Source organism: Kogia breviceps, chromosome 9, assembly GCF_026419965.1.
Source record: "Kogia breviceps isolate mKogBre1 chromosome 9, mKogBre1 haplotype 1, whole genome shotgun sequence".
NCBI classification, from domain to species: Eukaryota; Metazoa; Chordata; class Mammalia; order Artiodactyla; family Physeteridae; genus Kogia; species Kogia breviceps.
Genome location: NC_081318.1, coordinates 32451302 through 32470947, shown reverse-complemented (window position 1 = coordinate 32470947; position 19646 = coordinate 32451302). Strand labels below are relative to the sequence as shown.

The window sequence follows — 19646 nt, the reverse complement described above, 5'->3', positions numbered from 1 at the left end:
TTCTTTTTTCCAATTTGTATTCCTTTTATTTCTTTTTCTTCTCTGGTTTCTGTGGCTAAGACTTCCAAAACTATGTTGAATAATAGTGGTGAGAGTGAACAACCTTGTCTTGTTCCTGATCATAGGGGAAATGCTTTCAGTTTTTCACCATTGAGAATGATGTTTGCTGTGGGTTTGTCATATATGGCCTTTAATTTGTTGAGGTAGGTTCCCTCTATGCCCACTTCCTGGAGAATTTTTATCATAAATGGGTGTTGAATTTTGTCAGAAGCTTTTTCTGCATCTATTGAGATGATCATATGGTTTTTATTCTTTAATTTGTTAATATGGTGTACCACATTGATTGATTTGCGTATATTGAAGAAACCTTGCATCCCTGGGATAAATCCCACTTGAACATGGTGTATGATCCTTTTAATGTGTTGTTGGATTCTGTTTTCTAGTATTTTGTTGAGGATTTTTGCATCTATACTCATCAGTGATATTGATCTGTAATTTTCTTTTTTTGTAGTATCTTTGTCTGGTTTTGGTATCAGGGTGATGTTGGCCTCATAGAATGAGTTTGGGAGTGTTCCTTCCTCCACAATTTTTTGGAAGAGTTTGAGAAGGATGGGTGTTAGCTCGTCTCTAAATGTTTGATAGAATTCACTTGTGAAGCCATCTGGTCCTGGACTTTTGTTTGTCGGAAGATTTTTAATCAGTTTCAATTTCAGTGCTTGTGATTGGTCTGTTCATATTTTCTATTTCTTCCTGGTTCAGTCTTGGAAGGTTATACCTTTCTAAGAATTTGTCCATTTCTTGCAGGTTGTCCATTTTATTGGCATAGAGCTGCTTGTAGTAGTCTCTTAGGATGCTTTGTATATCTGTGGTGTCTGTTGTAACTTCTCCTTTTTCATTTCTAATTTTATTGATTTGAGTCCTCTCCCTCTTGATGAGTCTGACTAATGGTTTCTCAATTTTGTTTATCTCCTCAAAGAACCATCTTACAGTTTTTTTGTACATTGCTATTGTTTTCTTTGTTTCTATTTCATTTATTTCTGCTCTGATCTTTAAATTTCCTTCCTTCTGCTAACGTTGGCTTTTGTTTGTTCTTCTTTCTGTAGTATATGGTGTAAGGTTAGATTTTTCTTGTTTGTTGAGGTAGGCTTGTATACCTATAAACTTCCATCTTAGAACTGCTTTTGCTGCATCCCATAGGTTTTGGATCGTCGTGTTTTCATTGTCATTTGTCTCTTGGTATTTTTTGATTTCCTCTTTGATTTCTTCAGTGATCTCTTGGTTATTTAGTAATGTATTGTTTAGCCTCCATGTGTTTGTGTTTTTTATGTTTTTTTTCCCTGTCATTCATTTCTCATAGCGTTCTGGTCAGAAAAGATGCTTGATATGATTTCAATTTTCTTAAATTTACTGAGGCTTGATTTGTGACCCAGGATGTGATCTGTCCTGGAGAATGTTCTGTGCGCACTTGAGAAGAAAGTGTAATCTGCTGTTTTTGGATGGAATGTCCTATAAATGTCAATTAAATCTGTCTGGTCTGTTGTGTCATTTAAAGCTTCTGTTTCCTTATTTACTTTCATTTTGCATGAACTGTCCATTGGTGTAAATGAGGTATTAAAGTCTCCCACTATTACTATATTACTGTCGACTTCCTCTTTTATAGCTGTTAGTAGTTGCCTTATGTATTGAGGTGCTGCTATGTTGGGTACATGTATATTTATAATTGTTATATCTTCTTTTTGGCTTGATCCCTTGATCATTATGTAGTGTCCTTCCTTGTCTCTTGTAACATTCTTTATTTTAAAGTCTATTTTATCTGATATGAGGATCGCTACTGCAGCTTTCTTTTGATTTCCATTTACATGGTATATCTTTTTCCATCCCCTCACTTTCAGTCTGTATGTGTCCCTAGGTCTGAAGTGGGTCTCTTGTAGACAGCATATATATGGGTCTTGTTTTTCTATCCATTCAGCGAGCCTTTGTCTTTTGGTTGGAGCATTTAATCCATTCAAGTTTAAGGTAATTATCGATATGTATGATCCTATGACCATTTTCTTAATTATTTTGGGTTTGTTTTTGTAGGTCCTTTTCTTCTCTTGTGTTTCCCACTTAGAGAAGTTCCTTTAGCATTTGTTATAGAGCTGATTTGGTGGTGCTGAGTTTTCTTAGCTTTTGCTTGTCTGTAAAGCTTTTGATTTCTCCCTCGAATCTGAATGAGATCCTTGCTGGGTAGAGTAATCTTCATTGTAGGTTCTTCCCTTTCATCACTTAAAGTATATCATGCTAGTCCCTTCTGGCTTGTAGAGTTTCTGCTGAGAAATCAGCTGTTAACCTTATGGGAGTTCCCTTGTATGTTATTTGTCGTTTTTTCCTTACTGCTTTCAATAATTTTTCTTTGTCTTTAATTTTTGCCACTTTGATTACTGTGTGTCTTGGCATGTTTCTCCTTGGGTTTATCCTGTATGGGACTCACTGTGCTTCCTGGACTTGTGTGGCTATTTCCTTTCCCATGTTATGGAAGTTTTTGACTATAATCTCTTCAAATATTTTCTCTGGTCCTTTCTCTCTCTCTTCTCCTTCTGGGACTCTTGTAATGCAAATGTGTTGCATTTAATGTTTGTCCGAGAGGTCTCTTAGGCTGTCTTCATTTATTTTCATTCTTTTTTCCTTTATCCTGTTCTGCAGCAGTGAGTTCCCCCATTCTGTCTTCCAGGTCACTTATCCGTTCTTCTGCGTCAGTTATTCTGCTATTGATTCCTTCTAGTTTGGTTTTCATTTCAGTTATTGTATTGTTCATCTCTGTTTGTTTGTTCTTTAATTCTTCTACGTGTTTGTTAAACATTCTTGCATCTTCTTGATCTTTGCCTCCATCATCTTCACTATCATTATTCTGAATTCTTTTTCTGGAAGGTTGCCTATCTCTACTTCATTTAGTTGTTTTTCTGGGGTTTTATCTTGTTCCTTCATCTAGCACATAGCCCTCTGCCTTTTCATCTTCTGTATCTTTCTGTGAATGTGGTTTTTGTTCCACAGGCTGCAGGATTGTAGTTCTTCTTGCTTCTGCTGTCTGCCCTGTCAGTAAAAGTTTTAAATATCACAATATTGATTTGATTGTTAGCAGCAGATTTCTTGCTGAGCTGCAGTTTCTGCTAGTGTTGGAGGGTCTCCTGCAGAGGTGGGGGGTGGCTGTGTCTCACCGTGAGGTCAAGGACACTGGCAGCAGAAGGTCTGGGAAGTACTCCTTGTCTTATAGATGTTTCTGAGTCCATTATTCTTATAGTAGCACTTCTTTCATTTTCCTCAACTTTATAATACACAACAATTTTGACAAATTTATTAACATTTTTGTCAACAGTATTTTCTAGCATTAAAAACATATAAGCCGTGCTTCCCTGGTGGTACAGTGGTTGAGAGTCCACCTGCCAGTGCAATGAACACGGGTTTGTGCCCTGGTCCAGGAGGATCCCACATGCCGTGGAGCAGCTGGGCCCGTGAGCCATGGCTGCTGAGCCTGCGTGTCCAGAGCCTGTGCTCCGCAATGGCAGAGGCTGCAACAGGGAGAGGCCTGCATACCGCAAAAAAATAAAAATAAAAACAAAAACAAAAAAAACCATATAAGCCTAGCCAATAGTATTCTTCTTTCTGTTGGAGATTAGAGACACACATGTAGATTCTAAGTGCAAGGCCCTGTGCTGTGGTCTCCCTTATCTTGGCAGCAACTCCACAAGGGAGATATTATGTTTCTCTGCTGTAGATGTGGATTCTGTAGGATCAGAGGGAAGAGATACTTGCTTAAGATGGCATAGCTGTAACCAAGAGAGCTGAGAGTCACACCCCAGTGAGATTCCCAAATCATAATCTGCCTTCAATACCAAATAATTAAAATAGGTAGGCTAGACCGCATTAGACTGGGAGTCAAAATGTGGATTGGGGACACTGAACTTCATTTTCTTCATCAGAGTGCTCAGGATTATATTTTTCTCAGACTTAAAAAAAAAGATTTCCTCTGAATTCTACAACTTGAGAATGAGAACTTTTCTGATTTGTACAAGCATGTGGAACTAGATGCCGGGCACAGCTATTGCTCCTTCCCACCAGCACTCTCTACTTGTCTGTTTTATCTCTGCTCTTTCCCTTTCAAGAGCTGAATAGGAGGATCACAAGTGACTCTAGTTTTGATGGTCCTGGAAGAGTAGGATGGAGGTTGAAGGCAGCATTGTCTTCTCTTCTCGCCAGCCTCTGCACTCCTTGTTTTCTACTTATTGGTGCATTTAAACCTCTTCTGTGTGTGTTAGAAAAATAGTTCACATTTGTAGTTCAGACTAAAGGATCAGAAGTATGATTGCAAGTAATTATACTGAAAGGAGAGAGACAGGGAGGATGCAGGATCTACTCAGTTATAATTTTTCAAGAATTACCTGTAACAGAATCACTTGGGTTCTTTTTTAAAAATTATTTATTTATTTTTGGCTGTGTTGTACCTTTGTTGCTGAGCGCGGGCTTTTCTTTGGTTGTGGCGAGCAGGGGCTACTCTCTTGCAGTGCGCAGGCTTCTCATTGCGGTGGCTTCTTTTGTTGAGTATGGGCTCTAGGCACATTGGTTTCAGTAGTTGTGGCACATGGGCTCAATAGTTGTGGCTTTCAGGCTCTAGAGCGCAGGCTCAGTAGTTGTGGTGCACAGGCTTAGTTGCTCCACGGCATGTGGGATCTTCCCAGACCAGGGCTCGAACCCGTGTCCCCTGCATTGGCAGGTGAATTCTTAACTACTGTGCCATCAGGGAAGCCCCATTTGGGTTCCTTTTAAAAATGCAGATTCTGGAGGCCTACTGCAGACTCAGTCAGTATCTCTGAGTAGTGGGCCTGAAACTCTGCATTTTAACAGGTTTCTCAGGTGATTTTTACTCATGCTAAGGCTTGAGAACCACTCCTCTATGGCTTATATGTTATTTTCAAGGTTCCCCAAAGCCAACCTAGAACTCTTAAAATGTTAACAATCCATTAGTGAATCCCAGAATTGTCTTTTTCCTTTATAAATCTTTCAACATTATTCCCATATCCACACTTACTTACTTAAAACACCAACCAACCAACAAACAAAAAATTATCAGTATCATTAATCTTAAAAATTAATAAAGAAGTGAATAAAGATATAAAAATTATATAATAATTATAGTAATAATTATTAAGATTATTGTAATTTAAAAATAATATTTACAGGTATTATATGCAAGACACTGGTACATTCATTATGATCCATCTCCCTTTCAGATAAGGTAACTGAGGCCCAGAGAGGTTAAATAACTTGGACAAGGTCACACAGCTCATTCAGGGTAGAATGAGGATCAGAACACAGAAAGATTTGAGAGTCTATGTTCAGATTTTTAATTCCAAGATGCCTGATATTTGAGAAGTAAATAAGCATCCCAAATCTTATTTATTTTTTTATAGAACAGAACTGAAACTGACCCGGAAGGCAGCCTATGTGAGATACCTCAATAGCTCAGCCTTCTTCTTCTCAGGGTTCTTTGTAGTGTTTTTATCTGTGCTTCCTTATGCACTGCTTAAAGGAATCGGCCTTCGGAAAATATTCACAACCATCTCATTCTGCATCGTTCTGCGCATGGCAGTCACTCGGCAATTCCCCTGGTCTGTACAAATGTGGTATGATTCTCTTGGAGCAATAAACAAAATACAGGTAATGTACCAAAATGGGGCATCATACACAATGAATTTAGAACAGTTTAGAACTTTTCTCATGAGCAAACTCTCCGAAGAGGTATTCTTGGCCTTGGGCCTGTTTGATGCACAGTATTTCCTCTCTTGATGTCTGTATGTGGTCTAATGAGCCCTTGTAATGAAGGCCTAGTGAAATAAAATGAATGCCTGTGAAATTCTCTTAAGCCAGAGAAATTGAAGAAAATATTGTTTCTGTATTCTGGAGATTTTTATTCAAGTAATCAATCAGTAGAGAAGTTCTAATGAACTTGGCAAATGTGCAAAATGATGGTGGCAGATTCATCTGGAAGTTATAAGATTTTCCAGCTAACACTAGGAATGTTCACCTTAAACTTTTCCAAGTGTTTTTCTGGACTGTATGATGGATGACAGTGGCATTTTATGACACATTAATTACCTTAAAATCTCAGCAAGGTGATGTAGCTGGTAATTTTGAAGAGAGGTTCTAAAGTCCTCAGGTAATGAGATTCAATTAATGCAAAGCTAACAGAATCAGCACCATAACCTTGGGTGTGGTTATAATTTTTATAATTAATATACAGTTCAAAATGTTTTATTATACTTGTTTGATAGCCATTTAAATATTTAACCCAGAAAATAAATCATTGTGACATAAATTTTAAAAATGAGGGTGAAGGGTGAGCCACTTTTAGGTAGGTCTGCCATTATTTAGCCTAGGCCAGAGTTTGCAAATGGTGGCCCATGGACTTAATTTTGGCCCTTGACCTGTTTTATTTGACCTTAACATTAAAAAACAAAACAAAATAAAAAAACCTAAAACAAAGCATTTGAATTAGTTGGCAGCATTTAAAAATTGTGTGCTGTCACGTATACAACAAATCATGTCTTCAACCTCTTTTGAAAATTTGAAGTATACAGTAAACTGGGTCCTCTTCCCTAACAAGCGGTGGCAACTCCCCCCTCAGAGAGGGTCTGTCCTCTCCAGTTCATCACAGTCTCTACTTAGCCACCTTCCTTAGTTTTATCATCTTGAAAATATGTGTTTGAGATCTGCAATTTAGACAAATTGGTGAATGTAGCTCAGAACCATGGCAGCTCTTGGACTAGTCTTATTTCTTCCGTTAGTCCATCACAGTCATGTGGGAGGTGGTGGGGAGACAGAGAAAGAGAGAGAGAGAGAAACAGACATAGAGACCCAAAGAGAATGCATCAGAGAAACAGATTCACTAAACAGGAATACAGACAGAGAAACAGATCTTAAAAACAAAACTGGGAGAAAAAGAGGGAAACCAAAATAGAGATAGTGGGTGAATTGAAGAGGCGAGAAGGGAAAAAGTGAGCAAGGATCAGACTTTTAAAACTACCTCCTATGAAGAAGACTTCTGGATGCATCAACTTAATTCTTCCTCATGTCCCCATCATCTCTAGGAGCACTGTGATTCTGAGTCACTAATAGAGCCCCTCTTTTAGAATCAAGGTTTGACGCCCTAAAATCAGTTATATCAGATCTTCACACCTTTACTTAACCCAGAGAAGTGATGCTAATGATGCCTCTAATAAAGAGGGTGCTATAAAGGTGAAGATAATAGTTTTCTTTCTCTTAATGTTGTATTGAGGCAATTGGTGGGTAATTCAGTTGTGCTTTATAAATTCATCACTAAGGTTAACATATTAATAGTACAAGGATGAATCAGTGGTATGTTAAAAATCTAATGTATAAAAACAGTTTTATAAAATATGACATTTCAAAATGATTAATTCTAGTACTTGGCAAATTAACTTTAGAACACTTATAAAATTATTTTATTAAGAAACAATTTCTAATATAATTCATAAAATCCAAGTACAGAATGCATCACTATTAGAGTGTAAAATAGATGTAATAATGTATTAATAGTATCCTGGTTCTGCAATACGTTTTTGCTCTCTTTTGCAAACAGGATTTCTTACAAAAGCAAGAATATAAGACACTGGAATATAACTTAACAACTACAGAAGTAGTGATGGAGAATGTAACAGCCTTCTGGGAGGAGGTCAGATGTTTTTTGTTTGTTCTAAATATTTAAGCTTTGCTTGTTTGTGCTTCTGGTTTTCATCCGAATGGGCAATAAAGTTAGAATGATAATAGAACTTATTTTATAGATTAAGAGGTAGAGGCCCAGGAATATTAAATATGATAGACAAGCCTCGTCATTTTTTTCTAAGTCATGTAATTTGTTTCACATAACAAATTAGGAAGTAATACAAAGCTCATAGGTTTTGGAGCCGGATAGAGCTGGGTTTGAATCCTGGTTCTGCCATTTACTATCTGTGTAATCTAGACCAAGTTACTGAACTTTGTGGAGCCTCTTGTTCTTCATCTATAAAATGGGAATATTAATATATACCTTGTAAGTTTGTTGTGAGGATTGACTGAGATAACTTATGGAAAGTATTCAGCATAGTACCATGCACATAATAGTTCCTCAGTAAATTCTACCTCTCTGATCTCAAGTTCCAATCCAATGCAATTTACATACACCAGTCACCATAAAGATGTATGAGAAATAGACCAATGTATGTTTTCTACTATTTTTACTTATTTTTATTCACTACTAAAAATTCTCTCATATTTCTCATGGTCAGAAAAAATATTATCAATGATTTTTCAGCTTCTAAAGAAGTAATATTTGATTATTGAGAATACCTGTTGGGTTCCTCTTTCCTTATCACTTTATGTTGAGTAAACATAGGACTTATGAAACCAATGTCCCATTTCTACATATTTCACAATATTTTAAATTAGTTTTATTTATATAAGTAACTTAACCTCAAGGGCTTTACTATACTTCATTTTTTTAGATATAGGTAAGAGAATAATTCTTTATCTGCCCAGAAAAATTGTGGAGAGGTGTGTGGATCAGATTGATTTTAGGAATTTCAAATGCCCTTCTAGGCATGAAGAAAAATAAGAAGTTTGACAGTACTTACAGACAATTGTTTTTCTAATCTCCATTTCACTCTGCTTTCATCTAATAAAATAGGTAGCATGCTTGAGCCCTTACAATCTGCCAGGTACTAGATAAGCACTTTATATGTTTCGTCTTATTTCTCATAACATTCCTATGATGAAACCTTAATGTTTCCATTTTGCTGATAAGGGAATGGAGGCTTAGGAAGGTTACAGAACCTGGCTCAGCTCATAGAACAGGCAAGGACTGAAGTCAGGTTTTGGACCCAAATGTCACAGTCTACAACTCTTTCAGTGAACCTTCCATCTGGCTGTATCCTCATCCTCCAGACTCTGTCAGCTATCAAATTCTGGACACTCCTTGATGATATTTACCCAGGATAGTGGTGCTTGTTAAATCTCTGCCATCATGTCTGAGACTTACTTCAGCAGCCACATGAGAAATCCTTCCAGTACTGTCCTCAGAACTTAAATTTTACAGTTAGTTCAGAAGCTTCCTTTCATGGTCACATGCTGAGCTTGGTGAGCACCTAGACTTACTCCACTTTGGAAATGTCACACTCTGGAATCTCTTTCTTAGTTCAGAATTTCCTAACAGCTCTCTCAGTCTCTTCATCCCACCTTTACTGCCTTCCAATTTCATGAAGATTTCTAGGCTCCTTAGTTCTCCCTTTTGGACGACTCCTGGTTTAACCTCCACCAGTGACAACACCAGTCACTTCAGTTCTTCTCCCAGCAGCACCCTCAATTCCCTTTTCCTTTCACTGAATCTTTTGCTACAAAACATTCACTTGATGTCTTTGATGAAGGAGGTGCTATCTGGGAAAATCATATACTCTAGTCAGTTATAAGTTTTATACAGTTATTGTTTCAACTTCAAATGGGCCTATAAACTTTCTTGGGATGCCTTTTCATTTGTATTTAGTTAATTTTTTTTTTTTTTTTTTTTTTTTTTACCATTTCTCTAAAAGCTTTTCCAGATTTTTACCACTTTCCTGAAACTCCCAATCTCTCCCAGGTTCTGCTCACCCTCAGCAGATGGCCTTGACCTCTGTAAGATATAGAGAAAATATATAGATGCTATAAAATATGCAGCATCATGTATGAATGCTTATAACTTCTTTCTTCACCCTTGGGATTATTTTTTTCTTCTCTTTCTTGTCTCAGTGAAATATGTATGCTTCCTCCTGCCTTTGACTAAACTGTTATCATCTTCCTTCATCTTCTCAGGACATGGGGCCAGCAATTAGTCTCTCTCTACAAGTTTCAACATCTTTTTTTCAACTGACTCCTTTTCACATTTAAATATTTTCAAGTTAAAAAAATTTCCTCTCTGACTTTTGCCCACCCAGCCTCATCCTCCAAGCTTTATCATTCTGCTTCCTTTTGCCATCAAAGCTGTTCTTACTTCGTCATCTTTTATGACTTTGCCCTGCTGCAATCTGGATTGTACCCTTACCAATACATTAAAACTTTTCTTTTAAAAATACTTATTTAACTTAGCTTTAGTGAACCACTCTTTCCATGTCATCTTATATTCTGACCATGACTTCTAAGTCTTCCCTGCCTGCCTCTTCAATGGTGATGGGCCACTGCGCCTGCACCTAGGCTTCCCTCTGGCATTCCATGCTCTCTGGGTGACTCAGGCTCAACTGACATCAATGTGCTGATGACTCTCAAAGGCAAATCTCTAGCCCCAGTTTCTTTCCTGAACTTCATACATTATTTCTAAATTCCCTACAAGCTCCTCAAGCACCCACATTCATCACTCCCCAAGCTTCATAAACCTGCTCCTTCCAGTGTCTTTTCCACCTGTTTGATGATGTCACTGTTCACCCAGTTACTCAAGAGGCAAGTCCCTGATGAGTTATATATGACTCCTCCCTCACACCACACAAATTGAGTAGGTACAATTTCTATTATGTATTAAGAAACTTAGCTTTAGGGAGTTTAAATAACTAGAACAAAGTTGTACAACTGGTTAGGAGAGAGCCAAAAGGTCAACCTAGGTTTCTCTGCCTCTAATTTTAAAAAGTGGACTAATGCTTTACTGTATACAAAATACTTTCATATATATTACCTCATTTAAAACCCTCAACAACTCAGGAGACTGAAGTTCAGAATGTCATGATTTATTACTCAGCTAATTGAGAAGATGAGACAGAGACAAAAGTAAAGACAAAGGGTATCATAATCCTTCCTCTGACAACCACAGGGAACTTGTAAACATGGAACATGTTCAACTTTACTAGGGATCAAATAAAAATAAGATCAATAGTGATATTCCATTTTCACCTATAAAACACAAAAAACAGAACAAAACAAAATAAATCCCAAACCAGAAAGCAACAGTGTTGATAATGGTTCCTCAAATCTAGCACTCTCATACCTTAATGGAGGAAAATTTGGAACTACTTTTCAAAAGACTTAGAATTTTTGCTCTACCTTTTGCCCTGGAAATCCCATGTGTGGGAATTTATACTTAAAAACAAAATTTGCGGGCTTCCCTGGTGGCGCAGTGGTTGAGAATCCGCCTGCCGATGTAGGAGACACGGGTTCGTGCCCCGGTCCAGGAAGACCCCACATGCCACGGAGCGGCTGGGCCCGTGAGCCACAGCCACTGAGCCTGTGCGTCCGAAACCTGTGCTCTGCAACGGGAGCAGCCACAACAGTGAGAGGCCCGCGTACCGCAAAAAAAAAAAAAAAAAAAAAAAAAAAAAAAAAAAATTTGCTCCAAGATTTATAGCAAAGTACATGCATCACAGAATTATTAGGTTAAAAAGAAAACCATATAATGTCAAAAACAGAGAACTATTTATAGTTTATCCATACTTTTGGATACTATCCTGCAACTTAAAATTATATTTAAAAGAATGTTTAATGGTATGTGAAAATATTTATGAAAAAGCAGGTCGCAAACCTTATGTATAATTTTTCCTTAATGTTGTAAACTATCATATATATGATTATATATATATGTGAAGGAGTGGAGGGGTATCATTAAAATGTTAAATGTGGTTTGTTTTCAGTGGTAGGATTACAGGTGATTATTTTTTTCTTCTTGCTGCTTTCCTCTGTTTACCAAATTTCCTGAAATAAGTGTTTTACTTCTGTACTCAGAAATTAATGTTATTAGTAAAAACAACCTTCCATTGGTCCAAGCACTTATTGGATAAAAGTCCTATTTCTAAGCATGGCACATGAGCCCCTTATTAGCCTGCACTGCCCACCTTACCAAGGATACCCTTTGTCATCTTACCATACACATCTCACCTAGCCGCTCACCATTCCTGAGATATATTTTGTTCTTTTAAGCCTAAAATGTTGTGCATGCAGATCCTTCTTCCTGGAACACCTAGACTATTTCTTGTTCTTGTGAAATAACCACTTACATCCTTCGTAGCCTAGTATTGTGTCATTTACTTGGTCAAATTCCAGACTGAGTCAGTTGCTTTCTCTAATGTGCTCCTATAGGACTTGGTGTGAATTTTCAGTTGTAGCACTAAACACATTGCAGTATTACTATCTATCCATATGTTATTCTCCTATGTGGGATTTTTGAAGTGGTATTTTTAAAAAAATATTTATTTGTTTATTTGGTTGTGCCGGGTCTTAGTTGCGGCACGTGGGATCTTCGGGGATCTTTAGTTGTGGCATGTGGACTCTTAGTTGTGGCAAGTGGGATCTAATTCCCTGACCAGGGATCGAACCCAGGCCCCCTGCATTGGGAGCATGGAGTGTTAACCACTGGACCACGAGGGAAGTCCCTGAAGTGGTCTTTAATACAGAGGTGATGCTCAATAAATGTCTATTAGATAAATAAATGAATAAAGGAATAACAGATGCCTTTGTCTCATTTAAAGACTTTTCATTGCCTACTTCTTAAAAGCTTTGCTTTTAGTTATCTGTTGGCTGAAAGGGATGTTAGCCATCCATATCATAAGAATTCAAGCAGAGGTCTTCAAGCTTAATTGCTTATGTATGCCCTAAATTAATTCTGAAAAACGATGTATATCTGATACATTTTAAGTTGACTTTTCAACTTAAAAATTAATTTTTCAACATAGGTTTAAGTGGTGGCAAAGAATGTAATTCTTGTCTATTGTATATTGTCTACAGATGTTAAATAATTTTTTTCAAAACTTGGGAGCTGCAGTTTCAGTGCAATTTCATGGTAAATAAATGAATTTATGAGGTCAGGTCTCTTTGTCAAGCCAATCAGCTAAATGTGACTTGCTTTATGTCAGGAAAGTGTGACTTTACTTTAAAATGCAGATAATAATTTGTATTAATTTATTAACTCATTAAAATTAAATAATTAATTAAATAATAAGTTAATTAAAATATCTTATTTCTCAATTCATTTCTGAAATCTGATTCTGGATGATAAGACACATAGATCGCCATCAGTTTGAAACGTGGGTGAAATAAGATGTTACCTCCTTCAGTATTTCTGGCTTTGCTTTTATGGGATCACCTTTCAGGAGAAAATCATTCTCTTACGGTCCCCTTGTTTGTATTATTGAGCTTTTTACACTCCAGAAAGCACAACGTAGCTAAACTAGGGCTGGTGAGAAGGCTGCCTCTTCTGTGTAAAGTGAGGGAAGGACAATTGTGAGCAAGAAGTGGGAAAGAGAAATGACAAACAGCAGGCAAATTCTCAGGCAGATTAACTTTAGGAAGGAGTACTTTTGCACGTTGAGGATGTGGAAATACATTCCATTAAAACTGTGTGCACTAACTTCCTCCTGATAATCTTCAGTGCTGTTTACTTTGGTTTGAAGACCACTACCCTAAAGCTTCCCATGGGGCAGTACAGAAGCAGGGCATTTTCAAAAGAGAATTCCTTCTCCCAGCTACTCTTACAAAAATGGAATTCATTCAAATCATATGGCAGTATCATCACATTTATACTTAATAATAGCTAAATAAAGAAATGCTTTGAGCTTCTCAGAGGAAGGTACTACCAGCATGATTGAGCAGAAGATTTGGGTTGTAATTCTACTCAGGCCTACTACTTATGTGACTTTAGTTGCTTAACCTCTGAGTCACAGCCTACCGCTTTGAAAGAGAAGGATTATAAAATCTACCTCATATATTGTTATTCTGTTGAAGATTAAATAATTATGTTTATGTACCCAGCCTATAGGAGAGGATATATATTTATGTGTGTGTATATATTTACATACACACATATATATATACATGCACACATATGTATAGATAGATACCTTTATATATGTAGATAGATATCTTTAATTAAATTTGGTGGTGAGCAACAATCTGAAAAATTGAAATTATTATTATAATTTTCAGATGTTTTGGATCATGTGCTCTAGAAATCATGTGCTATCAATTGTGTGCTGTAAAGTATGGGTCATGTGCCATGTGCTTTTCAAACTAATCATACATAATGCAAATAGCTATTGAAAATATCTGAAAAACATGTTTGTTTTTATTTTTACAGGGCTTTGGGAAATTATTTGAGAAAGCAAAACAAAATGATAACAATAGAAAAATTTCCAATGGTGATAACAGCCTCTTCTTCAGTAACTTCTCACTTCTCAGTGCTCCTGTCCTGAAAGATATCAGTTTCAAGATAGAAAGAGGACAGTTGTTGGCCGTCTCTGGATCTACTGGAGCAGGCAAGGTAGTCTCATTTATACCTCATTATGAAGATCTTAACTTGACATGATTTTCTCCTTTCTTTTTCTAGTTTGTCTGTAATGTAATAAGGTGTTTTGGAGAAATTCTTACATTGGTATTAGGAGAATACTTGGATATAGAGTTCCTTATAATATAAATTATTCCACTGATAGCATCCTCTAGCCTTTTATTTTTTCCTATTGTTTTCAGTGACTTTTTCTTTTATATCTTTATATTTTGGACACCACTCAGCACAGCATCATGCACATACAGGATGAGCATTCGATAATTTTATTGAACAAATGAAGCATCCATTTTTACCAGTCTGTGGCACAGACATTTTCTCAGAGCTGGTCCAGGAAAATCATGGCTTAGATTTTACTTCAGTAACTGCATGTAAAAGGTCCCCATTTTGTTCACATTAGAATTTTGGAGAATGGACTCAGACTTGCTTATGATTTATTATAAGGAAAAATTATTGAGTTGGGACAGTTTTTTGAAGGCAATACATAGGAATGTTAATTTATTCAGTGCTGGTCAGCCTCAACACCTGCCCCCACCCCAACTAATTATAAACCATGGATATTTGGACATGTATCTGACAAAAATTAATAGGTTAGAAAGCTAAAGGATGAAACTTTATTGTAAGAAGAAGACTTTATAGTGATCTTCAAAGATCTGAGTTATTGTTCAGATAATTATAAACACTTGTCTTTATCTAGGAAATAAATTTAAAGGGCGTGAAGGAAGAAAATCAGGGATAAGAAAGGGCCTCCTGGCTTTGGAATGGGCTACTAAGAATAATAGGTATTTGCTTTGAAAGTATATTAAAAATAGGTTCTTCATCCCAGTTGACTATAATTTTAGCTTTGATGAAAGAAAAGGAAGGAAGGAAGAAAAGGAGGGAGGGGAGAAGGGAGGGAGGGAGGAAGGGAGGGAGGGAGGAAGGAGCAGTGCTGCCATAAGATAAAAATGTAAATAAAAATGGAAATACTCCTGAAAGACATTTATTAATGTCTAATATAGGAAGAACCATATTTTTGAAGAATTTAGTCTGAGATGTAGGAAACAAAATGCCACAGAAAATTTCTAGTCATTGAATTTGGTGTTCATAGTGCTGGTGATATACAGTTTGCTTATTTCTCTCTCCAGGTACGTTTTCCCACATGAGAAACAGGCCTTTCAATAAAGTAGCTGTAGTTGTGCATTTTCTTCTTAGAAAAATGTATTTCTTCTTCTTCAAGTGCTACTTTTTCCTTCTATTTCTTGTATAATATTACTAGCAGTTATCACTATTAAAAGAAAATGATACCATAGGAGGAGTTGCTAATAAACAAGTCACAGATGATCTAAACAAGAATGATTGCTTGTGAGCAGACAGTAATAGTATTTCACAGAATTTTTTAAATTAATTTTGTTTAGGTGTTTAAAATTACTTCTTTAAAGGTGTAAACAAATAGCTTTGGGATTACAGATTACAAGACTTAACCAGCAATTAAACTTCAGGCAACTCTATTAGAACTGATGAGCAGATAATTGCTGGCTGGAGTTACAGTTGCATCTTCTGGGAAGTAGATATGAAGATGGAGTCAGATGGAGGCAGTGGCCCCTTAGGAATAATTACACCCCTCAGAGAAACAACTTGGCAACTCAGTCTAGGAGGATGTCCTTTCATAGTATGGGAATGAAGCATTTTATAAACTTATTAGATAAAAGATCTAGCTAAAATATAAGATAGAATAATTGAAAATATTCACATTTCAAGATAAATCCTGCACCACTCAATTTGGTAATTTGTATATCCAAAGCCTTAAAAATAACCAAATAACTTGTCGATTTGTATGACTTATCCTAGTATGTTTGCAGAGGTTTTATATATTCATCACAAACTTGTTTCAGTAGCCCAAAATTGGGGGAAGCCCTAAATATCTAACAATAGGGTATTGATTAGATAAATTTTGGTGTAGTTATATAATGGCATGTTATTCAGTCAGGCTAAGGGAGGTTAAAAAATGACTCTGAAGATACTCTTAATTGAAGAAAGACAACAGGTTATAAAATAATATGTACATTATGATCTGCATATATAAAAGCATATATATGTGTATACTTGTGTCCAGAAGGACATTATGGATCAAGTAGCTATCTCTGAGATTTTGGTTGTATTTTATATCTCTGGAAATCTGGAGATATAAAATACAATAAGGTCAGGTATAAGGATTAGATAAGGAAATGTATAGAAAGCCCTTGATGCAGTATTTGGAACAAAGTACATGCTTAATAAATGGTAGTTGTTCATACTATTGTTAAAACTTTGTAGAAAAGCAAGAAAATACAGATAAAACAAATAATATCAGGGAAAAAATGCACATTATTTCTAATTTCACCTCTTAGGGATAATCAGGTAAATATTTTGAAATATTTTTCTTCTAGACATTTTCCTATATATATGTGTTTATAAAAACCAAAATAGGATTTTTCTCTAATAGTGTATTGTAACCAATTTCACTCAGATAGAAATCAAACACATCACAAAGATTTATCTGCAGAGCACAGTCATTCGCAGTGGCTGCATAGCATTACATGTTTTTGTTGAATAGTCAGATTATTGCCAAGTTATTTTTGTATAAATGATGTTGTGATGGCATTCTCTATTATTTGTAAATCGATTGATCTGTATCTTTGTGCATTTCATAATTTTCTAATGATCAGTTTCTAAGACTAGGATTGCAGAGTCAAAGAGTTTACAGATTTTAAAAGCTAATTTTTATTGGATTGTTTAATTTTTGAATAAAACACAGGCCTTAGTCTCTTAAAAAAAACCCAGTAAGGTCAGGTTTAGTTTTATCACTCTCCCTTGTTATTAATGTCTAGACTGTAGGGGAACCATGTCTTCTTTGTTTTTATATTCCAAGGACTATCATAGTACCTAGCATGTAATAGGCGCTTTATATAAATCTATTTAATTGAATGTCTTTGGGAAAATGAATTTGGGGGGGGGGTTCTAATCTACATTCATATCTTTCATTTATGAAACTTCCTTGAATTATTTTAATTAAGCAGTATTGGTGTAAGAGTCTACACTCCTGGGTATCCCCAACTAAAGGCTGGCTTATGGCATCGCCCCCAGGATGTGGGGATTTTTAGTTCTTCTGTTGCCTACACAACTGAAGCAGGTCTGTGGCCTTGCTGACAACCCCTGACAGCACATAGTCTTTATCTTCTGCTGGGGCTGGCCTTGCTCTGGAACTCTTAGCTTGCTCTGCTAATAACTGAGCATCAGATGTGTGGAATGGCTGTTGGCTTTTGTTTTTGCTTAGTTTTGAAATAAAATACAAAGTCTGCCAAGTTTTATCAATATTTGGTATTTTATATGTATATTATATTCAATGATATTTAACTTCACATCTCTCAAAATACCAAAATATTGATAAATGTTTATATTGATAAATATTATATATTTATCTATATAAGTTTATATAGGTAAATATTGTTAAATATATATTTAACCTTTGTATTTAATATATACAAACCTATATTTAACCTGTATATTGTGTGCATATATATGTATACATATATATGTATATATACACATATAATATTATATGCCTACACATATATATATCTATATATTATATATATAGATATGTAATCCATATATAAGCAGATCCATTCCATTGTTGGGATTTATAAAGCTGTTCTATATGAAAATAACACTTCTAGTTTTAATTTTTATATAGAAGAATTTTATGTAGAAATAAGGAATTTCAGATTTTTTTTTCCTAGACAATAAGAATTTTAAAATTTACTGAACTAGATATCACAAAGATGTCTGTCTCTTATCCCTCCTTTCTTCCTAATGTATTTTAGGTGATATTATTATTTATTAAAATTTAATTAAAAATTTAAAATTCTGGAAAACTAAAATGTATAAAAAGTTGAAAAATTTCCCTCTCACTTCTGTTTCTCCTCTGCTTTTTTTCCCACTTTCCACCATTCTTTCTCCCAACCCAGGCAGCTACTCTTGTTAATTTTTTGAACGTATATATATTATATATATCGCTGCATAGTATTTTATTGTTTGGATAGAGGTCTGTAATGTAATGAGTCACCTATTGATTGACATTTGGGTTATTTCCAGTGCTTAGCTAACACAAAGAATGTCGCTATGACTAATCTTGCATATATGCCATTTAGTACATCTACAAGTATTTCCACAAGGTAGCTTCCTAGAAATGGTAAAGTATTTGCATATCTGTCAAACTTCCTGAAGGTTGCATCGATTTATTCACGTTCCATAGAGTCCATATAAGATTGCAGATTTATTCCCCCACAGCATCCCCAGCAGACGGCATCTAAGTTTTGAATTATTTCCAGTCTCGTTGGGTGAAGTCATATGTCAGTGTTTTTTTCAATTTGCACTTCTCTTATTATGAATAAAGTACAGTATCTTGTCATATGTTTAAAGGCCACTTCTATTTTAATTTTTAGTAAAATATCTGTTTGTATACTTTGCACAATTTACTAATGGGATGTTGGTATATTTCCTTTTGATTTTAAGATCACTTAAGAGGGAAATTATTCCTTTGAGTGATATAACTTGCAAATATTTACTTCAGTTTGACATTTTTTCCTTTCATTTTCTGTGCACAAGATTTTTTTTAACGTGATTTAATTTATCTTTTATGACTTCTGGATTTTAAGTCATAGAAAGGCTTTCTTCATTTTTTTTCTTTCTTTTTTTAATTTAGGCATCCTTCAATGTTTTCTTCTAGTTATTTTATGGTCTTATTTTTATACTTATTCTTTGGCCTGTTTGGAGTTCATCACGCATATGGTGTGATATATGGCTACAGTATTTTTGTTTGAACTCCAGTTGACTGTTGAGTTGTTCAGCACCATATACTGAATAGTCTATTTTTCTCCATTGATTTTGATGCCATCTTTATCAAACACTAGTTCTTTTATGCATTTGGATCTGTTTGTGTAGTTTTAATTCTCTTCCATTGGTTTCTATATTTAGGTACCAGTAATTCACTGTTTAAAGTTATTGAGCCCTTCTAATTTAATATAATGTATCATATCATTAAATTGTTGAGTAAAATACAATATCATTTAGCAATTATATTTAGCTATTTTGTGCCAGGTACCATTCTAGGCCCTGAGGATATAGTAGTGAACAAAACCCACAACATACCCTCTTCCTCAACCCAAGAGGCTCACATTCTAGTGGGAGATATACATATATATATGTGTGTGTGTGTGTGTATGTCATATGATAGTAAATGCTATGAAGATAAAACAGAAAGGAAGATTGGTGATAAGGGTGTAATTTTAAGCAGTGGAGATAGGGAAGG

General features: G+C 35.6%; 1 protein-coding gene across 1 annotated transcript in view; it reads left to right on the top strand.

Moving 5' to 3' along the window:
* Positions 1 to 19646, top strand: part of CFTR (CF transmembrane conductance regulator) — a 189501-nt gene that overhangs the window by 58085 nt on the left and 111770 nt on the right. The window contains exons 8-10 of the mRNA XM_067041634.1: positions 5445 to 5691; positions 7634 to 7726; positions 14111 to 14293. Of these exons, the coding sequence (XP_066897735.1) occupies positions 5445 to 5691; positions 7634 to 7726; positions 14111 to 14293 (523 nt within the window). The remainder of the gene's footprint in view (positions 1 to 5444; positions 5692 to 7633; positions 7727 to 14110; positions 14294 to 19646) is intronic.